At 45.9% G+C, this 21,691-nt stretch overlaps 1 protein-coding gene across 1 annotated transcript in view; it reads left to right on the top strand.

The window, feature by feature from the left end:
* The window catches only part of HMCN2 (hemicentin 2), a 267,414-nt gene that overhangs the window by 243,281 nt on the left and 2,442 nt on the right, over nucleotides 1-21,691 (top strand). The window contains exons 77-89 of the mRNA XM_088466840.1: nucleotides 2,047-2,196; nucleotides 3,725-3,862; nucleotides 4,068-4,189; nucleotides 6,526-6,763; nucleotides 12,126-12,185; nucleotides 13,524-13,643; nucleotides 14,410-14,544; nucleotides 16,549-16,662; nucleotides 16,945-17,070; nucleotides 17,548-17,676; nucleotides 19,026-19,313; nucleotides 19,677-19,796; nucleotides 20,866-20,992. Of these exons, the coding sequence (XP_088322966.1) occupies nucleotides 2,047-2,196; nucleotides 3,725-3,862; nucleotides 4,068-4,189; nucleotides 6,526-6,763; nucleotides 12,126-12,185; nucleotides 13,524-13,643; nucleotides 14,410-14,544; nucleotides 16,549-16,662; nucleotides 16,945-17,070; nucleotides 17,548-17,676; nucleotides 19,026-19,313; nucleotides 19,677-19,796; nucleotides 20,866-20,992 (1,867 nt within the window). The remainder of the gene's footprint in view (nucleotides 1-2,046; nucleotides 2,197-3,724; nucleotides 3,863-4,067; nucleotides 4,190-6,525; nucleotides 6,764-12,125; nucleotides 12,186-13,523; nucleotides 13,644-14,409; nucleotides 14,545-16,548; nucleotides 16,663-16,944; nucleotides 17,071-17,547; nucleotides 17,677-19,025; nucleotides 19,314-19,676; nucleotides 19,797-20,865; nucleotides 20,993-21,691) is intronic.

The following is a 21,691-nucleotide window of genomic DNA, read 5'->3' as shown; positions in this document are numbered from 1 at the left end:
ACCATCAACCAATCAATAACCTCAGTGAGAGGTAGAAAGCAGGGCTCAGACCATTCCTCTGATGAAACCGCCGCACTTGTGGGCGGAGAAACGCGTCAGTTGGTCTGCTGGAACACAAGTGGAACGCGATACCCGGAAGTTGCTAGTCATATCCCGGGAGCCGCTAGCACGCACCACAAACCACACGCCGAACTATCCATCTCCACCCGGGTCGATTAGGACAGGCCGTGCAACGGGGGTGGAGGTCCCTCTGCACTGGGACTTGGCGCTGCCCATTGCCAGATAAGCAATATCAGCTGATTATACATACAGCACACAGCGGTCTGTGCTGTCAGACATCAGAAGCCGGCATAGTACCTCCCCGTTACGAGGGTGGAGGGAAGGATTTATCCAGATCACAACTGCTGCCCTCCCTGGCTAGAGGTAGAGGTGAAAGGATATTTTCCATCTCATTGTGGCTATACAGCAATTTTTGATCTTTGGATTAAACATCATTCCATCGGAGTGCATGATCTAAATACTAATACCAATACCAGCTGGTACATGACTAACGTTCTATCTATACATGCATGCATGTACTAACATTGACTCAATAAGCTACTAATTATCTATATGCGCTTCACTATAATAGGTATTATCAGCTGATTTCATTGAGAATTCTCATGTTGTGTATTTATTGTTGGTTATGTGCAATTTTAACATCTAAACGGATGAAACCAATCTATCAGTAATACGGTACTAATCCATTTGTTATCCATGTGTTGCATGTATTTTAAATTATTTTAAATCTATTACCTTCTAGTAAAAACATGTTTTAAATAAGCAGCCGTGTTCGAGCACTCCTATTCCTTTTAATTATTTTGGTTCTCTTTGGACGGTTTACCAGCGGCGGCTCCTACCCTCTTTGATGAGGGGGGCTGCCGCCTCCGAAAACGACAGGTTTACTCACCTGCTCCTGCAGTCCTGCCTCCTCCTCCTGGCCAGGTCCCGGCGCCTGCGCAATCGATCTGTCAGGCTCTGGGACCTGGGACTAGCGGCGGGGAGCCACGCATTTCACCGGCTATCAATGGACTGCATTGTCTGCAGCCCCTAGGAGCCGGGTAGGGCTGACTGAAAGACAGAGTAGCGGCTTCCTCCTGGAAGCCGCTCTATGCAATAGCAGCCCGGACTGGCAGCCCCAGGGGGAGGAGACACCTCCCCCTGGGGCTGCCTGTTGTATATGTGACTGGCAGGTGGCGCTTCCAATAGGAAGCCACTGCCAGTCACAGCCAGTGTAGCCAGTGCAGTCACAGACTGCACTGACTACACTGAGGTGGTGGATCTTGCTGGGGGGGGGCTGCAGCCTCGCTGCCCCTTGGCAAAATCCGCCACTGCTGTTTACTATATTTTATAGTGTCTTTGCATTGCAAGGGCAATGGATATCTTACCCTTGATGCTGTTTTCTTATGATGATGCGATTTCTGATTTTGTCTCAATTAAACTGGACGGAACTTTGGCTACTTTTTTGATGTATGATTTGTCTGCTGTCAGCCCTGACCCCAGATTGTATACTCGATAAAGCTTGTCTGCCGCCTGCCCTGACCCTGGATTGTACAGTATATCCTTCAAGTTTGTCTGCCACTGATCCTGACTGTGGATAGTTACTTATACAGTTATCTGCCAGTATAGCACATATATTACTCTGTCTGTCTGCTGCCAGTTCTGTTGCTTACAAGCTCCTAATTGTCAGTCTTGGCCACAACCATCTGTAGTTGCTATCAAGTTCCGGTTTCTCACTTTTTAAAAAATCTGCTGTGTCTGCTTAGTGTTCCGTCCATCACTCAGGGTGTAAGTTCAAAATCATAGGAACGCTCTGTTCTGAGATTACAGAGATGAGTGTATTCAGCTCCCTGTCAAAAGACAATCAAATATCTGCTTTTATCTGTTTAATATTAGACTAATAAAAGGTTGTGTCTGATTTGTTGCCATGATAACTGATGTGTATAATTGTATCATGACTAAAGCAAGCCTTTACGAGTGTTGCATATTTTTCTTCATCTGCTTCAGCTGTCGCCACTCGTGTCCGCGCCAGTCTCATTGGCATTATCAATGACCAGGATTTCGGAATATCTTCACTCAGCGCTAACATGACGGAAAACCCCCAATCTGGAACCACCACCATCAGCAGCACCATGGAGAACATCCCAGCCTCTGTAGGTATGTGTAGCCCCCCAAATACATGGGCACTGTATTAACTGATTAACACAAAAAATCTGTAGAGGGCGTGTGCACGAGCTCTTTTTGTATCCGTGTTCCCACAATTAGTTTTTTTGACAAGAGAACAGAGGAAGGACTGATACTCACATAGAGCTCTCTGAACACCGTGGAGAGACGGACTAGAGGTTCACATGAGGGCAAGACGTCACAGCTCGAAAAGGGAGAAACTGTATAATAATACATAATAGTGAAGGTTAAGGAAAATAATTGAGAGCAACTGTCCTGAACCACTGAGATAATCGTATTAGGGCACAGCAGTAGAGCTTTGATCAGTGAATTGGGAACCGGAGGGCAGTAAGCCCTTCCCATAACACTAGACCAGTTATGGGATATAGGAGCTCATTCAGACCCGCTCACAAGATGCGATCACTCGCTTACAAAAAGGGTCTGGATATTTAAATTAAGCGCTCGCACTGCGTCGCGTAAGGACGCCCACTATGTTTTAGCGAGCTATGGCAAAGTGCACTCGCAAATGTCTGTAGACGCCCCCTTGCCACTCGCAACACACGTCATCTCCGGGAAATGAAAGATTAATCGGGACCATCCAGAGCCATTGGAGCTGCTCGCAGCCCTTGGGGTTGCCTTAGCCTTCCGCAAGCACTGCGATCAGCGCTGGCTGAAATACATGCAGGTGACGTGTACAATGACGCTACTTTGCTAATTATGCACGCCCTTTAAACGCCATTTTGGCAGCCAGACACGCCTGCGTTCGCACATCCACTCCCCCGTTCACAAGCACCTTCCCCTGTTACCTCCCACAAACGGCACTATCTGTCACTCAAAGTAGCGACCCGATAGTGGCTTACGAGCTACCAAAATCAGATCGCAACGAATGGCTTGTGCAGGCGCACTGCAAGTTATACGCATGCGCAGATGGGTGAAAATCGCTCAGAGCGAGCGGGTCTGAATCAGGTCCATAGCTTCAAACCACATGGAACTAAATATGGCAACAGAACCCAAGGACAAAGCCTTGGTGAGCAGGATATAGAAATATTATAGCAATACACCTCACTACAAATGTGTGAGCAGTTCCAGGACAGAAGGAGCCCGGTGGTGGCACAGCGACTGCGTCCTTACAATACACCACAGTGGTACGTTACTTACACATGGAAAGTAGCTATTATGGACAAGAGGCACCAGTAGAAATAGTGACAAGTTGCTGACCACCAGTGGAACTATTGCCATTGAAGTCGGTTTGGCGGTTATGGTCTCTGGAGTCGTAGGGTGCCTCTGCTCTGCTCTCCTGAATATGAGTCAGGGTCAGTGGTTGTGCAGTGAAGCTCCATTCGTGCTGCCATATTCTGTAGAGCTGAGCGGGGGGCCTCTGCAGTACAGGCCCAGAATTGCTCACCCCCCATCGCATGCTTTTGCTGTGATGCCCGGCAATGGGGTCCTGCACCTCCGGAGACATCGGCCTGAATATAGATACTAATGCTTAAAATTATATTTAATTCTGTTTTCCCAACAGGACCCCTGATGAAAGTGCTGGTGTCTATGATAGCACCACTGTACTGGTCCGGGGCTTTCCCCCAGGGTGGCACCGTTAATGGCTTCTCCCTGACCAAAGGTGTTTTTCGGAAAGAGTCTCAGGTGGAGTTTCCAACAGGTGAGACCCCAAAAACTAAAGCCTCTAATTGGGTCAGATATCCAATCCAACCCAAGTACACGACATTGAGGCATGAGGCACTTCATATCCATTGTGTGATGAGAGATAAAGGGACCTAGAAATACTGTAATATTATGCAAAAGGACTTAACGAAATAGAACTATCTCCCTTCAGGGACAGACAATATCCTCCTCTTGTTTTTCAGGTGAGCTGCTGCGTATTACACACATTGCTCGGGGCTTGGACGCTGAAGGCATCCTGTGGTTTGATATTGTGATCAATGGATTTGTGCCAGAAGGTTTAGCATCCTCTGATATTGTCCTTCAGGTATGTTTTTTGGAATGCTGTATTTATTGTGTAGCAGTTAATGCGGTGCTGAGTGTCCTGTATGGCAGTCACTGTAATGCTGTATGTACTGTATAGTGGTCACTGCAGTGCTATGTGTCCTGTATGATGGTCATTGTGATGCTGTGTGTACTGTATAGCGGTCACTGCAGTGCTATGTGTCCTGTATGACGACTGAGGTGCTGTGTGTACTGTATAGCGGTCACTGTGATGCTATGTGTACTGTTTGGCATTTCACTGTGGTGGTGTGTGTACCGTATAGCTGTCACTGTGACGCTGTGTATACTGTATGGCAGTCGCTGTGGTGCTATGTGTACTGTATGGCAGTCACTGTGGTGCTGTTTGTACTGTATAGCGGTCACTGCAGTGCTGTGTGTACTGCAGTGACCGCTATACAGTACACTGAGTCACTGAGGTGCTGTGTGTACTGTACAGCGGTCACTGTGATGCTGTGTGTACTGTATGGCATTCACTGAAGTGTTGTGTGTACTGTATAGCTGTCACTGTGATGCTGTGTGTACTGTATAGCGGTCACTGCGATGCTGTGTGTACTGTATGACATTCAATGAGGTGTTGTGTGTACTGTATAGTTGTCACTGTGATGCTGTGTACTGTATGGCAGTCACTGTGGTGCTGTGTGTACTGTATAGCAGTCACTGCAGTGCTATGTGTTCTGTATGACGGTCACTGGGGTGCTGTGTACTGTATAGCGGTCACTGTGATGCTGTGTGTAATGTATGGCATTCACTGAAGTGTTGTGTGTACTGTATAGCTGTCACTGTGATGCTGTGTGTACTGTATAGCGGTCACTGCGATGCTGTGTGTACTGTATGACATTCAATGAGGTGTTGTGTGTACTGTATAGTTGTCACTGTGATGCTGTGTACTGTATGGCAGTCACTGTGGTGCTGTGTGTACTGTATAGCAGTCACTGCAGTGCTATGTGTTCTGTATGACGGTCACTGGGGTGCTGTGTACTGTATAGCGGTCACTGTGATGCTGTGTGTAATGTATGGCATTCACTGAGGTGTTGTGTGTACTGTATAGCTGTCACTGTGATGCTGTGTGTACTGTATAGCGGTCACTGAGGTGCTGTGTGTACTGTATATCTGTCACTGCAATGCTGTGTGTACTGTATAGCTGTCACTGTGATGCTGTGTGTACTGTATAGCGTTCACTGAGGTGCTGTGTGTACTGTATAGCTGTCACTACGATGCTGTGTGTACCTTATAGCGGTCACTGAGGTGCTGTGTGTACTGTACAGCAGTCACTGCGATGCTGTGTGTACTGTATAGCGGTCACTGAGGTGCTGTGTGTACTTTGTAGCAGTCACTGCAGTGCTGTGTGCACTGTATAGCGATCACTGTGATGCTCTCTTTATTGTATGGTGATCACTGGAATGCTCTGTTTACTGTATAGCGAACACTGAGTTCTGGCTGTGTTGCTTTATACTGTGTGTGTGTGTTTTAGGGGGGCACTCATTTAAAGTCTGGGGTGGCCTGAAGTGAACGCAAAAAAGGCTGTCTCATGGGCGTGTTATAGGAGTGTCTATGCAACCGGCTGCGTTCTCAGATGCAGAGCCGCAGCCACAGCAGAGCCGCAGCCACTGAGGCCACGTTTAGCCGGAGTTGATAAGAAGACACTGCACCTGCCATAGGCTGTATGGCATACAATGCAATGATGCACTGATGGTAGATTGGTTAGAACCATTGGCGTAATTTCGTCCATGGGCATTGAAAGTGCTTGCACTGTCCAGCGCATGCATATCACCGCTGCTGCGACTCTGCAAAAAAAATCGCAATCGCGGCTGCAATAGGGTCCAGCCTCGGAATCGGAGCCAATATAAAATGTGAACTCCTACCATCTCTATGCTGTGGTTTGTTTTATTTGTGTGTGTTGAGTCAGTAGCAAAACAGGTAAAATTTTGCTATTAGAAAATATTGGAGAATATTTTCCAGTAGCTCTTTTACATAAAGCAGCGGTTCTCAACTCCGGTCCTCAAGTACCAACCAACAGGTCATGTTTTCAGGATTTCTGTCTGCAAACAGCTGGGATAATTAATGACCCAGCAAAATAGATGAACTCATCTGTGCATGATTAAAGAATTCCTGAAAACATGGCCTGCTGGTGGCACTAAAAGAAGTCTTCGCAGTCAGGGATTCTTTATCATCTTATTGTGTGTAACCAGTGCACCAGTGAGCTCACATGGCGATCCCCATATAACGGCTCCTCCCCCTCTGTATAGGGAACAGGGCGCACCTGAACTCCCTCCGTCTACCCGCCTACTGTTTACATCCGTGTTATTGTCTGCTCCTCAGGAGTTCAGCGAGACATATGTACAGACCGGAAGTGGACAGATAAACGCTTGGGCCTCTCCAACCTTTACAAAGGATGGAAGTCACCTATCACTACGCTGCAACCACACGGTGGAGTACAACCCAACCCTGGGCCACCAGCACAGACCCTCCCAACGCGTGCACGTTAGCGCCATCCGATCCTCATACATCAGCGAATTAGAGGAGCTGCACTTCCAGCTCACAGCCTCACTTCAAGGAGGTAAGAAATTGGCTATCTTTTCCTATCTATATGGCAACTAGTTATAGGGCCTATTGATTAAAAAAAAAAAAAAAAAAGCACCAATAAGTAGGATTTCTTTTTTCTGTCATTTATTCGCAGCGATAACAGAAAAAAAAAATCTCATCACTACAATATGTAAAAAAAAAAAAAAAAATGAATATTTTCCCGGAGCAGGAAAAAGGTCACCTTATAGGTCAACCTCTGCCGATATTGCGCTAGCCAGCAAATGCGCAGTGTAACTGCAAGCACATGCTTGGTTTTCCATTCAGCTTGGAAAAAAAAATTAATAAATAATTTAAAAAAACTACACAAAAACATATTTACAAATCTTTTGATATGAACAAGATGCTTCACTCAAAGAATAATTTAATGATTTTATTCTGTTATTATCCTGCGATTGCAAAAGTATTGGGGTGATACCAGTAGTCCATTTTTCTTAGCAGCCCATTGGTCTGTTTTGGGACAGTGGAAGGATATCGGGCGTAGTCTACTGGAGAAAATACAACTGGAGAATTGGTCAGAATTGAATCCTGCCCCCACCATTGGGAGGTAGCAGTTCTAACCACTGTGCAAACTTCAAACAATATACTGACTAAAATAAATGTTTCTTCCAATCTGGGGGACACTGCACACAGTGGGGTTTCAGGGGAGGGGGCATGTAGGAGATAGCACTTATTAGACTAGCTTATTTATTTTTACTTAGGGAGATGTGTGCTACAGGCGCTACACATTAGAGAAATCACATATACAAAGAAGAAAAGTAAGTAGCTTTAATGGGTACACTGGGACCCACGTTGGTAATTTAAAATTTAATATTTTTAATAGGTATGCATTAAAATCTCACTATATTAAATTTGCTAAGATGGTGAAATATAAAAAGATAGAATTGTGCAAAAGAGATAAAAATTAATGTGGATAATAAAATATGCAAAAATAAAACCATTGTCAATTTGTCATTGTTTCAATATGATCAGTGTTTAGTAGCACAGTGGTTCATTACTTATTATAGTTTATTCTGTTATTTATGTTGCAAATAATTATTTCTTAAGGATAAATGCCTTCATCAGCTCCTAGAAGGAAGTAGCAAATTGTATAAAAAAATGCAGTGACTATTATTGTGTATAGTCAAATTTTCCAAACTGATACAATGTCTTCTCTTCCTATACTTAGATGCCTTATCCTTATGTATTGCCATGCAATGCTTATAGTGAATATTTGTTAGCTATGCAGTATAAACAAATATATGTTGTATTCTGAGTCTCTTAGCTGTAAGGTTAAATCCCACACAGCAGGTATATGTTAGTATATAATTGGTCAACACACCTAGTATTAATGGGTTTCCACTAGATGTGATATATAATAGTAGTAGTTCCCATTATATCATGTGTGTGTGAATCACATACCATAAAAAAAACATTTTATAGGTAAAAATGTTAACCTTTGCAGCTCTGGGTATTCATGTATACAATAGTGTAGCTGAACCTTTAGGCAAGTGTAATCATTCCCAGCACTGCGTATAGTACATATATAATTTTATACATCAGTAGCTGGAGCATAGGCCTCATATATTTAGCATAGCTTTCACTAATTGTAGGCAATAGCAATTAGTCTCAGCACTATGTATAGTGCATATAGCATTTTACTTTGACATCAATGGCTGGGATTTATATCCATTTAGCAACATATTTAACATTGAAGTTTAATTACATGACATTGACAATCGGTTACAGATAGCCTACGGCCGTTTCACCAGTCAGGCTTTCTCAAGGTATCACCTGTCATGTAATTTCCTTTTCCTTAAATCCCCTTCCCTAAGTTCTGATTGGTTGTCAGCAAATCAATCATGTTTATCATTATTAGAATGGTAGTATAGTCTTAATAGTAATCCACCAACATCCACTTCTTAAAAAATAAATATGAACAATTTATTTCATTATATTAAGTATAATCTTAAAACACATCCTCTGATGTTTTTATTTGTAATTTCTCAGACAGATATCCTATATAAAATTTGATTTTGAGTTTATCCATTATATACATATAAATTATTCCTTTATGTCAGATCTTCTATATCTTTCCATTTGATGTCCAATTTAATCGGATATTTTTATATATCTCTCTCATAGGGGGTGATGATATTTCTATCATGATGGAAAGAAGTATGCATAGTGACAGTGATTTATGTTCCCTAAATTCTGATTGGTTGTCAGGAAATCAATCATGTTTATTATTATTTGAATGCTAGTATAATCTTAATAGTAATCCATCAACATCCACTTCTTAAAACATAAATATGAACAATTTACTTCATAATATTAAGTATAATGTTAAAACACATCTTCTGATATTTTTATTTATGATAAAAACATCAGAAGGTCCACTTCCAATCTTTCAGATTTAATTGAAGAGGCCTGGAAAGTTCTGGATAAGAAGTTCACCATTCTGAGGAAATTTGCATCTCTCAGCCTGCAAATCACATACTGCAGTGGGAGCAGTTCCCTAAGGCAGATGCTCCTGTAGCACAATTGTCCAAGACAACTACTCCTCCAATGCCAGGGTTGAAGTCATTTTGGGACCCACTGGACAAAGAATTAATAGGTTGCCTCAAGTTCATTTTTATGGGGATGGAGTTTCTTTTAGGCCTATGCTGGCTTCTGCGTGGGTGGCTAGAGCCATGGAACATTGGTTGGACCAGCATGCAGCTGGTCCAACCAAGGAGGACCCATCTAAGGAGGATCTGTCCAGGTTAGCAGAACAGCTCCGGCAAACTGCAGAGTGCATTCGTACGGTGGTACAGAATGTGACCCAAGTGTCTTCCAAGGTCTCTGCTAAAGCTATCTTCACCGGGAGAGTGTTGTGGCTGCTCTCCTGGGAGGCGGACTCGGAGTCCAAACATTCTCTTGAGGTGCTCCCCTTAGAAGGCTGTGTTCTACTTGGACTGGAGTTGGATAAGTAAGAGTAATTCTATCCCAGTATCTGTTCCAAAAACCCAAAGGACCTCGGTTCTTTTCTTTTCGGGGAAGAGCTCCGACTAGAGGGCAGGCTTCCAGGGGTAGGCCGTTTCCAGGTCAAACCTTGGCATAGCGCGGTAGATCCGTCTAGTTTGGTAGATGCTCAGGGCCAAAGGCACCTGAGAAACCTAATGCCTGATGGGTGGCTTCCCACCTGACAAGAGTAGGGGGTCGTCTACTCCACTTCAGGGACAGAATTATGTGGTCCTCCACAGACCCCTGACTCTTGGTGATCATACAACAGTGTCATGTCAGTGAATTCCAGAGCCCCCCACCAAGGCAATTTTTCTCCACGGTCCTATCAAATGGGGGAAGTGCAGAGGGTGACTTTAGATCAGGCCATTGCTTCCCTTCTTAGTGGGGGTGATTGTTCCTTTTACAGTATATCAGTGGACCAGTCTGGTCAGGATACAGTCAGACAGTGCAATTGCTGTAGCATATGTCAACCATCAAGGGGGCGAGCGGAGCTGTCAGGGCAAAGCTGGAGGCTGCTCAGATCCTGACTTGGTCGGAGACATCCAGAGATCTTCGAACAGCTTGTTCAGAAGTGGGGTTTGCCAGAGATGGACCTCATGGTGTCTCATCACAATTGTAAGGTTCCCAGGTTTGTGATTGTTCCAGGGACCTGGAAGCCATTACAGTGGGCACAATTACTGTTTTGTGGATGTTCCGTCTTGGTTATCTTTTTCCTCCATTGCATACAGTTTGTTGCCTCAAGTAGTCAAGCGGATCAGAGCGCAGGGGATGTCGGTGATCCTGGTGGCTCCGGATTGGCCTCGGCGGTCCTGGAACGCAGATATCCTAAAAATTGTGGTCTGTCCAGGTTGGCATCTTCGCTTAAGTCCAGATCTGCAACAAGGTCCATTCCTTCACCAGGACCTTCCTCAACTGACTTTAATGGTGTAACTATTAAAACCGGTCTCTTGAGGGCTTCTCTTCCAATGTGGTGCAGACCATGTTGTGAACTCGGAAACTTGATTTGGCTTGAAATTACCACCAGATGTGGAAGACCTACATTTTGTGGTGCGAAAAAGGGGCATCATACTAATGTTTTGTTATCTTTCCCAGTTCCTGGCTTTCCTTCAGGATGGTTTGGAGGCAGGTTTCCGTTTGGGTTCTCGGTGCTGTCCCTTTATTTCCAGTGCACATTAGCTCGTATTCTGAAAGTTCATACCCTTTTGCATGGCATTTTGCACATTCAGCCTCCTTTTGTCCCTACAGTGATTCCTTGGCATATGATCCTGGTTCTGTCTGTCGTTTTGGGGGAGCCATTTGAGCGCTTGGAGACTGCTGAGTTGATGTTTTTGACCTGGAAACTTGTTTTCCTCTATTGCATTGGCCCGGCAGGTCTCTGAACTTGGGTCCTTGTTTTGCAAGCTGCCTTTCCTAGTCTTGCAGCCTTTCCTAGTCTTGTATGAGGATCATGCAGTTTTCCATATGGTTCTGCTGTTCCAGCCAAAGGTTGTGTCGGCTTTCTACATCAAACCGGAAATTGTCCTTCCTGTGTTCTAGCCAGCTGCTTCCTATGCGCACCAGGAGAAATTTGGCTCTTTTGGATGTGGTTTGGACTGGACTTCCTCGCTTCAGTGGATGGATTCTTTCCTAGTGCTTTATGATGTTCATAAACGAGGGTGGCCAGTGCTTAAACAGACCATTGTGTGTTGGATCTGCTTTTCTATCCTTCAGGCTTACTCCAGTGCCATGCGGCTGTCTACAGAGCAGGTGTCTGTGTACTCTAGCATAGCGGTGAGTGCTTTTTGGATGGCGTGCATGGGGCCTCTGCGGAGCAGTTGTGTCAGTTGGCCAGCTAGTCCCCTGTCACCACTTTCACCATAGGTTGCCAATGCTAATTTTTGAACGGAAGGTCCTGAATTGGTTCTTTGAGCAACCCTTCCCCAGGCGTCAGCCTGTGAACATCCCATGTTGAGCAGTGTCCTCCAGTTTGAAATAAGGAGAACACAGGATTTTTTCTCTGGGGGACACTGCATTCCCACCCTCACGCTCAGTGATTGTTAGTTGGTTATGCTGGTTTGGACATTACACTTTGATGTTGCCTTTGGCTTAGGGCTACTGATGACCAGGGGTTGCAGAGGGGAGGAGCTCTGTCTTAAAGTTATACTACTCTAATAAGTGCCAGTTCTTTCGAACCCTCTTTAACAACCCATGGTGAGCAGTGTCCCCCAGATGAAATCGGAGAAAAGGCTTTAACGATAGGTACAAAAATCCAGTTTCGTGGCAATAGATGCCTTTTAAATCACACTGTCTATGAAGTGCTATTGAGGTCTGCTAAATTATATTTAAGGCTCATAATTTTTTTTTTTGTATTCCAGGTTTAAATGGTGGCGCTTGTCCTTCGGGCTTTGTGCAGTCTGCAGATTTATACTGTACAGGTGAGGGTGCTGAAGCAAGGCATTATGGGAGTTTTCCTGTAACCTACTAATAACATTGGAGCAATGTGTACATTAGGAAAGGCGTTAGTCACAGATCTGTTATTATATATGTTATATGGTGTGTATGTGTCTACGCGCGTGTGTATATACTGCATATTGTAATAAGAATAAGTAGCTTAGACGGTGGTACATAGAACAGCAACAAGTAAAACATACCAGACTCCAGCAGTCTGGAGTAACTAGCCCACGGTTGGATTTATTGGGTAACAAATGAGCAAGCTACGAGAACATCAAAATACACCCTCTGCTGTCTCTATGGCTCAAACACAATCAGGTTCTAGCTATCATTTCCCAGAACGCACAAGATAAATGATCATTAGAATCTACATGGTTGCTATGGGAAACACCTCTACTTTCCGCTTTTAGAAGCTTTAGTAAATCTACTCCTAGGAGCAGGTGGTGGCAGGAGCGGGTACTGTATGGGTATCCCCCCGCATCCCGCTCCAGGCGTGATTTTTGGGCATGTGCAGTAGCAAAAAAATTGTTCAATTCTGTGAACATCGGAATCGGATCTTTGTCTCACCCCTCTATAGCCCACAGTTAGTCAATGTCCCTTAGTTGGATGCTAAAAGTAGTTTTAAGTAGTAAAAGTTTTAATTTAGAAACATGGTAGGTTTAGTAGCTGGTAGATACATGCAAGACGGTAATTAATTATTCCCTGAGACTAACAGAAAGTGGGGGCCTATTCTGCTGTACCCTGAAACCTGGAATCTCACCAGGCATCATTACCATGCCGTATAAATAGCCCGTCTCCAGGGTTGGACTGGCCCACAGGGATACAGGGGAAATCCCCGGTGGGCCCCATTGCCTGAAAGCCTCACCCCTTCCTTTAATGTCAGGTTATAGACTGTGCACTAACATGTTACGTTGATACTCTTTTTGATGGCCAGTTACATGGTCTTTAATGGCTGGCTAAGCCTCTGTGTGGGCTGACCATACCCCCTGTGTAAGTGGCCACACCCCTTATGCATGGGACCCTACCACTGCATTCCCCCTGATGGGCCTTTCACGCCCCAGTCGAAAACTGACTGTCTCTCTAGGCTGATTTGCCTAATCTGTCAGGACCCACGGCTTGTAGGGAGACAAGGGTGAAGTTGCCTGCTCAGTCCAATTAATCTATATAATGATACAGACCCCTGGCTTTATATTTCACCAAAGCAGTGATGTTTATTGTAATATGATTATATCTATATTAGTGTAAGAACGTAGGCGCTGCATGGTCTGCATCACATGGAAATAGAGCGTAATGTAAATTATATCTGTATCACTCTTTTCTAGATGTGAATGAGTGTGATCTGCGCCATCCCTGCTCTCATATCTGCCACAACCACCTGGGCAGCTTCTCCTGCGCCTGCCCGGCAGGATATGGTCTGGGGGTAGACCACCGCAATTGCCGAGGTGAGCACTGTTAGCAGTTATTCTCCTCCTTAGAGGCCCAGACTGGCACATGCCTAGATCCGCTAAGTCTTGGCTTAGTCTCTTTATTTTCTTCTTTATATGCTTTACTCTAGCTGCGTACACGTGATGTCGTTTGTGTATTTTGGAAATAATATATTGTTATAGATTTAGGATATATTTATTATTGGTGAGGTTGCATGATTACAGTGTCCTCGCTGTGATTGTATATTGTCATTGTCTGGTTTCCTTATCTAATTTGTCACAAGTAATAACAGCAATGACATCACATTTAATAGCAGCAATGACATCACATGTCATAACAGCAACGACCTCACGTCATAACAGCAACGACGTCACATGTCATAACAGCAATGACGTCACATGTAATAGCAGTATGACATCACATGTAATACCAGCAATGACATCACATGTAATAGCAGCATGACATCACATGTCATAACAGCAACGACCTCACATGTCATAACAGCAACGACATCACGTCATAACAGCAACGACATCACATGTAATAGCAGTATGACGTCACATGTCATAACAGCAATGACGTCACGTCATAACAGCAACGACATCACATGTCATAACAGCAATGATGTCACATGTCATAACAACAATGACGTCACATGTCATAACAGCAATGATATCACATGTAATAACAGCAACGACGTCACATCTAATAACAGCAATGACATGATAGTGCTGCACATTTTCTCGGCATCCAACCACATCCTTACACTTTTCCGTATTACAGATCTTGATGAATGCAAAATGGACACTTACCAATGCCCGTCCGGACTAGAGTGTATCAACACAGCCGGATCGTACCGCTGCCTTCTGCGCTGTGCGGTCGGCTTCCGACCCAACCCTGAGGAAACGGCCTGCGAAGGTGAGAACAGCACAGGGATTATACGGACAGAGGGCATGATATTCCGAATGGGGCCATATCACGCCATTATTACCAAACTGCGCATACAACGCATGTATCGTGGGCGTGTACACAGCGTTGTGGGCTATTCTCAGGTCAGCGCAGGCAGATTTCGGTCTGATTCCCTGCACTGAAGAGCCGGTGCCAATGCAGATAATAGTGAGGGCGAACAGAAGGCCGGGGACGGCAGTGCGAGCACATAAATGCGTCCGTCTTAAAATACAGGCGGATGTTTATATGGATTTCTGATCACTGGAAGCTGACACCATCGGGACCATCTTGGTGCTGAATCTATGGGGCACGGATCTCTCTTAATTGACGCAGAAGGCGAGTTTTTGTATACAGAGCATGTGCAGAAGCAAATCCACGCCTCTGCGTGTAATGCCGGCCTATTCTGAGTCGGACACAACTTGGCCGCATCTGTCTTTCCGTGAAATAGGGCATTTCTGGGCAGGAACTGGACGGTGATAGTGTAATTGCGTGTAACCATCCTGACTTGTAGAAGCGTTGTGGGCGTGTATCAAAATCTCTCAGCGCGTAATACGGGGAACGGTAGGCGACTGTTTCAGATGGATCTTCTGCATACCCACATTAGCCTAAGGCAGAGGTTCCCAAAGTCCGCCATTACAGTCCACGTTTTAGGGATATCCAAGCTTGAGTCCAGATGGTTAAATCAAATGGATTGAGGTACCAATTAAGTCACCTGTGCTCAAGCATGGAAATCCCTAAAACGTGGACTGTAATGGCGAACTTTGGGAACCTCTGGCCTAAGGTAATGAAACAGGCGCCCTCGGCTGCCTGCAATTAGTCACATTGTGTGCAACTCAGAATGAGGTCCTTTATGTGCATTTGAGAACCAGGCCCAGTACATCAGTGTCAGATACTATAATCATCAGTAGAACATAATCTCTGGATCCTGTAATAAAGGGCCACTTGTATCTTTATACTACTCCTATGTGATTACTACTTAGTCCTAGTGAGCCTCTTATTGTAAGAATATTTCATATCTACAGTTTTTGTCCATGTAGCGATATTGATTAATTTATCGGATATATAAATTTATTATGCTTTCTGATAATATGTATACTGATGATTGAGAGCCTCCCACCCCCGGGAGCAATTATTATTTTTATTTTTTTAACTTGTTTTGATTTATTGTCATATATAATATCTATTTTTTTCTTTTAGTATACTGGTCATTTATATTACTGTTTGCTACACACTCTTACTGACCTACACCTAGCGCTCCACACAGATAGTGCCTTGGTCAGGAACTGAATTTGTGACCTCAGGGCTGTGACCATTACGCCCACCGCGCTCTCTCCCCATTTGGAGGTGCACTTAGAATTTTGCAGAGGCACTTCTTGTAGTGTGGACCAGAGGGTAGGCCGGCATGTCTTTGTGTGCACCAAGTGGTATGCAGGGTTGGACTGGCCCACGGGGGCACAGGGAAAATTCCCAGTGGGCCCTACTGTCTGAGGGCCCAACCCCCTCCTCTAGGTGTCTGGTTCCAGACCGTTACTCTATTAGATGGTCAGTTACCTGGGGGGGAGTAGTACAACTGATCAACATGGGGGCTTGGTTTCTTTCTATAGTCTACTACTCTAAGATTTGTCCGTTGGTTAGCCAAGCACCTGTGGTGGCTGGCCACACCCCTTCTGGTGGTTAGCCACACCCCTTAAGCATGGGTCCCTACCACTGGATTCTCCCAGTGGGTCTTTCAAGCCTTTCTCCGACACTGATTGCACAACAAGGCCTTTTGCAATGTGCATCAACTCTCTTCATAAATGACCTTCAGGGGGTCCATATGGTATCTGACAGTTTTATAAACTGCAGGGTGGGGCAGGAAGGAGGAGCAATAACTATTTCTTTATCGGAAGGACGCCCAGCAGATACGACTGTGTTATATTGGCGAGTTGTTTTGCAATCTGCTCGATAATTCATTTGATTTGTTCTGTCTTGTAGACGTTGATGAGTGCAGCCAATCATCTCCATGCCAGCAGAGGTGCCTGAATACTATTGGCTCGTACCAGTGTGCGTGTGACCCAGGCTATGAGCTAAAAGGCACACGCTGTACAGGTTAGTGCTCCTGCCTCATTTTACCAATGGTTCTGTGTGTCCTGTCGTTAGGGCTCACCGGCATGTCCAAGGTATAATCTCAATTTTTTAATATTCTCGTTGGATGATCAGACAGAGATATGAGTTCTAGAGTCCCAATTCATTTGACCAAACTATATGTAATTATCCATCTTCTCCACCCACATGGTAATAAAATATTAATGTGGAGGTGGTTTTATGTACAGCCTCAATAAATAAAATGATGAGACATCGACGTGAATGTGTCATTGTCTTTGCGGACAGATCTAAACGAATGCCTACAAGGAGTGTGCCAGTCACAGCAACAATGCAGGAACACGCTTGGAAGTTACCATTGTGTGGACACCTGCCCAGTTGGTACCACGCGATCAGAGTCTGGAGCCTGCAGTGGTGAGTGGGCCGCGGTACCAGACCTTGTGCAACATCGACAATGCTTTCCAGATAGAATTCCCCCCTGGAGATCGCATCTTCGCTGTATAAACTAACTGGTGCTTTCAGAGGAGGCGTTTAGTAGAAATATATGTAAAGCCCAATTTTGCAGCATAGATTGTGTTAGACGGCTTTCAATAATGTTTTTTATGAGCTCAGACACGTCACATCAACATTAAAAAGTGTGACCAGATTTTAGCATGCGTTGGCACCTTAATGCGGGTCACACAGCTGTGCAATTTGTAGCAGAAACTGGGTAGCTGCCCTTTTATCACAGCGAGTGTGTGCTGCACCCACGATGCCGCCGTGTGCCATACTGAGCATTGATCCTATCGCAAAAAACAACATGCTTGGCTTGATATATCTTTCTAAATGGACCAATTGTTCTCTATATGCCGCGATTTGAATTAAAGCAGCAATTTCTTTATATTTCCACAGATATTGATGAGTGCCGTGACGGCTCCCACATGTGTCGCTACAACCAGCTGTGTGAGAACACTGTGGGGGGATATCGCTGCGCATGCCCACGGGGTTACAGGTCACAGGGTGTCGGCAGACCGTGTCTGGGTACGTTATAGATCTGCTCTGCCAGGATTCATCGTCCGGTCGGAGGGAAGGAAATTCTCTCTTTATAGGGGGCCACTAAGCTTTATTTCTTCTCCAAGGGGTTCTACGTTATTTTCAGGCCTGCAGCCCCTAGAGGTCGGGAACTGATGCTGAGTGGCTTCGAGCTGGGACCGCAAGACAAAAACACTCCTTTATCTCTGTGTATTTATATCAGTGCCTGTTGCTCTGCAGTAGGAGGGAAGATCCTATTCCTGCACAGGGGCTGTCTATTGTCTACTGGCCTGACTTAGAGATGTCAGCAAACCCGACGGTGTGCCTACATCTCCGCTAGTTACTGACCGGCGCATGCGCAGTGCAGGATCTGTAGGGCACACGTTTGGGGGCAGGAGCGGCGATGTGGTCCGTTTTACAAAACGGGTACGTGTTGCCCCCGTTTTGTGGGTGTGCCGAGGACAGGGCAGGGCCTGCATATTTCCCGGCCCCGGCACGGGAGTTACAGCAGCCAGTCTGAGTAAACCTAGGCTTACTCAGATGGCCAATGGCGGCGACCGTCGCGATCGAATGTGATCCGATGATGTGTCTTTGAAAGCAGCGCTCTGATCTGCGATGCCGGCAGTTGGTGTCTTTTGTCCTTAGACATCTCCTGCGGTATTTGCATATTAGCTGTACAGTATTGCACAGCCTCTGCGTACAAATACTGTACAATAATGTATGACTATGAATCAGGTGACGTCCTGTGTCCATCACTGATGTACAGAACATATATATATATTTTTATTATTTGCCATTTTGCACCAATTCGCTCTCTTTCTAGGCTACTGGGCATTGGACAATTGCACGTACTACATGCCGGTAACTAGAACCTCTAGCAGTTAATGTCATTTCTCCATCATCCACTAGGGGACACTGGAGTTCAAGACAGTGGGGTATAGACGGTGGTAGAGTAGAGCCTGGCACTTTAAATAATTTAGAAGTGTGACTGGCTCCTCCCCCTCTATGCCCCATCAGCCCCCTTTTTTGTGAATTTATTGCCAGCAATTCTTGCACGTTCCTCGTATCAGTATCACTGATGTCTAAATTATTGTATGGATCTTTTTTGAGCAGATTCCAACAATAAAGTGATGGTACCATTACCAAACGGTCAGGCAGGCGTGATACATATCAGACGGGCGAGAGATCCTTCTTGGATGATGGATGGGATATATATTTATGATATATGCCGTTCTGAACTCTCTTAGGGTGTCGGTAACAATGCACAATGGTATTCATGTACGTGATTGACAATTAATACACTTTGTTTCATTGCATTAGTTCTAGGTCTGAAACATTCTCCTCTTCCATGTGTACAGATATTAATGAATGCCAGCAGGTGCCCAAACCCTGCGCGTACCAGTGTCAGAACCTTGCCGGCAGCTACAGATGCCTGTGCCCACCTGGGAAGCAGCTCCTGGGAGATGCACGGTCATGTGCGGGAATGGAGAGGCTTGGAAACGCCACCAGCGCCCTGACTGCTGGCCGCATTCATGGAAACAATGCGCACAGCTGGTTGTCCTTCAGCCAGAACGGCAACGTGATTGGCCAAGGCAGCTCAGCCCGCTGTCCCCTGGGCTTTGTCCGTAGGAATGGGGTGTGCGCAGGTAAAATTGATTATCTGAGTATATTGAGCATACTTGGCAATGCCCGCTACTCGTAGTACATGTGGCATAAAGGGGATGGGCTTCAAGAGGTTGTGGGCTTCAAGAGGTTGTGGGCTTCAAGAGGTTGTCATGATGTGTAGAGGGTTCTGTCACTACAATGACCCTGTAATAGCATTAGTAAGATCACTACTTAGTAAGCTTGTAACATGTGATCCTAATCCAGATGTTTTCTAGTAGTAAACTCCCAGCAGCGATATGGCCATTTATATTGTATGTAATGATGTGGCGTTTTCGCTCAATTCCCTATGTTGGGTTTTGAACTGTCTCTTACATCCTCTCACCTCCCATGCTCTCTCCATCCAGACATAGACGAATGCCAACAGAGGAATCTCTGCCAACACGAATGCAGAAACACAGAGGGCAGCTACCAGTGTTTCTGCCCTGCAGGTTATCGGCTACTCCCCAACAGCAGGAACTGCCAAGGTATGTGCCAAGGGTCTGAACAACACCAACACCCCTAATGCTAAATAGTGTTGTAGCTTTCCGCTGTCAGTTGTAGTCGGCTGTCTGATACACCCAGTTTGCCAACAGTAGACTTGTATTGTGCCATCTATGTCTGTATTCTGCCACCTAATAGGCCTGCATCTGCCCCCTGATGGGCCTGCATTCTGCCATCTGATGGGCCTGCATTCTTCCGCCTGATGGGCCTGCATTCTTCCGCCTGATGGGCCTGCATTCTGCCATCTGATGGGCCTTTAGTCTGCCATCTGATGGGCCTGTAGTCTGCCATCTGATGGGCCTGTAGTCTCCCATGCGATGGGCCTGCAGTCTCCCATGCGATGGGTCTGCAGTCTGCCATGCGATGGGCCTGCAGTCTGCCATGCGATGGGCCTGCAGTCTCCCATGCGATGGGTCTGCAGTCTGCCATGCGATGGGCCTGCAGTCTGCCATGCGATGGGCCTGCAGTCTGCCATGCGATGGGCCTGCAGTCTGCCATGCGATGGGCCTGCAGTCTGCCATGCGATGGGCCTGCAGTCTGCCATGCGATGGGCCTGCAGTCTGCCATGCGATGGGCCTGCAGTCTGCCATCTGATGGGCCTGCAGTCTGCCATGCGATGGGCCTGCATTCTGCCATGCGATGGGCCTGTAGTCTGTCATGCGATGGGCCTGTAGTCTGCCATGCGATGGGCCTGTAATTTGCTGTACATAAAGCCTGGAATCTGCTACTCATTATTCAGTAGGCTTCCTGGTGGGACATCTTTCTTTTGCACATTAGTATGGCTGTAAATAGCCCGGTACTCTGCTGCTTGGGCCATAGCGCGCTGCTTGTTGAAGCCATAATGGGCTTCTTGGGGTGTCTGTAATCGCAGTGCATGTCGGAGCTGGAGTGCGCTGCTCGGTGTGTATGATACGCAGAACGGTGCCGTTGTAGTCAGCTGGGATGCAGTGCAGTGGAGGTCAGAGCGTGCGCCACTGATAAATACGTATTGCTACCAGTGGAGGAACGCCAGAGACGTGTAATCTCTCTATGTCCCTCTCCTCCCTCTCTCAGACATAGATGAATGTGCAGAACACAGAGTGAGCTGTGGATCCAACCAGATGTGTTTCAACACCAGAGGAGGACACCAGTGTCTGGATACTCCGTGTCCTGCTTCTTATACAAAGGGCCCCAGCCCAGGGTAAGACTCATAGAGAGCATGCCAGGACAGCAGGATGTCACTTCAGCATTCATTATTATTTATGCCATTAGTGAGCACAGTGAATGTTAATGCCGGAATGCATTACAGAAAAGGATTTTATTACTCTACACACTCTCTAATATCCCCAATAGCTGCAGTTATGTTTACACAAAGTCATTGTTGCATTGATGTGAGCAGAGGTGTATTAACGCCTGGAGGGCAGTATGCAGCCCCCCCCCCCCTTCTACATTTTGTCCGTGGTGCCATCTTTCTGAATATATCACACAAAAGATGGTGCGTGGGGCAAAAGGATATAGTGGGGCACATTGCAGACAGGATGCAGTCGGTCGAAATCTTGGCACCTGAATCCAGACTCGTGGGCGGAATACCGGCACCGGAATCCCGACATCACTTGAGATGCAGATGCCTGTATTCTGACAGCCGGCAGCCCGGACATAAGTATATAGGCAGCAGGGGGGGGGGTAAGGTTTAGGCACCACTGGAGGAAGTGTTAGGTTTAGGCACCAACGGGGAGGGATAGGGTTAGGCTGCAAGTGGGGGGAGGAAGTGTTAGGTTTAGGCACCAACGAGGAGGGATAGGGTTAGGCTGCAAGTGGGGGGAGGAAGTGTTAGGTTTAGGCACTAACGGGGAGGGATCGGGTTAGGCTGCAGGGGGGTGTTAGGCGGTAAAGAGGGGAG

The sequence above is a fragment of the Taudactylus pleione genome, unplaced genomic scaffold (genome assembly GCF_031769625.1).
Source record: "Taudactylus pleione unplaced genomic scaffold, aTauple2 ptg000003l, whole genome shotgun sequence".
In the NCBI taxonomy this organism is placed as follows: Eukaryota; Metazoa; Chordata; class Amphibia; order Anura; family Myobatrachidae; genus Taudactylus; species Taudactylus pleione.
This window is presented reverse-complemented; position numbering and strand designations above follow the sequence as displayed.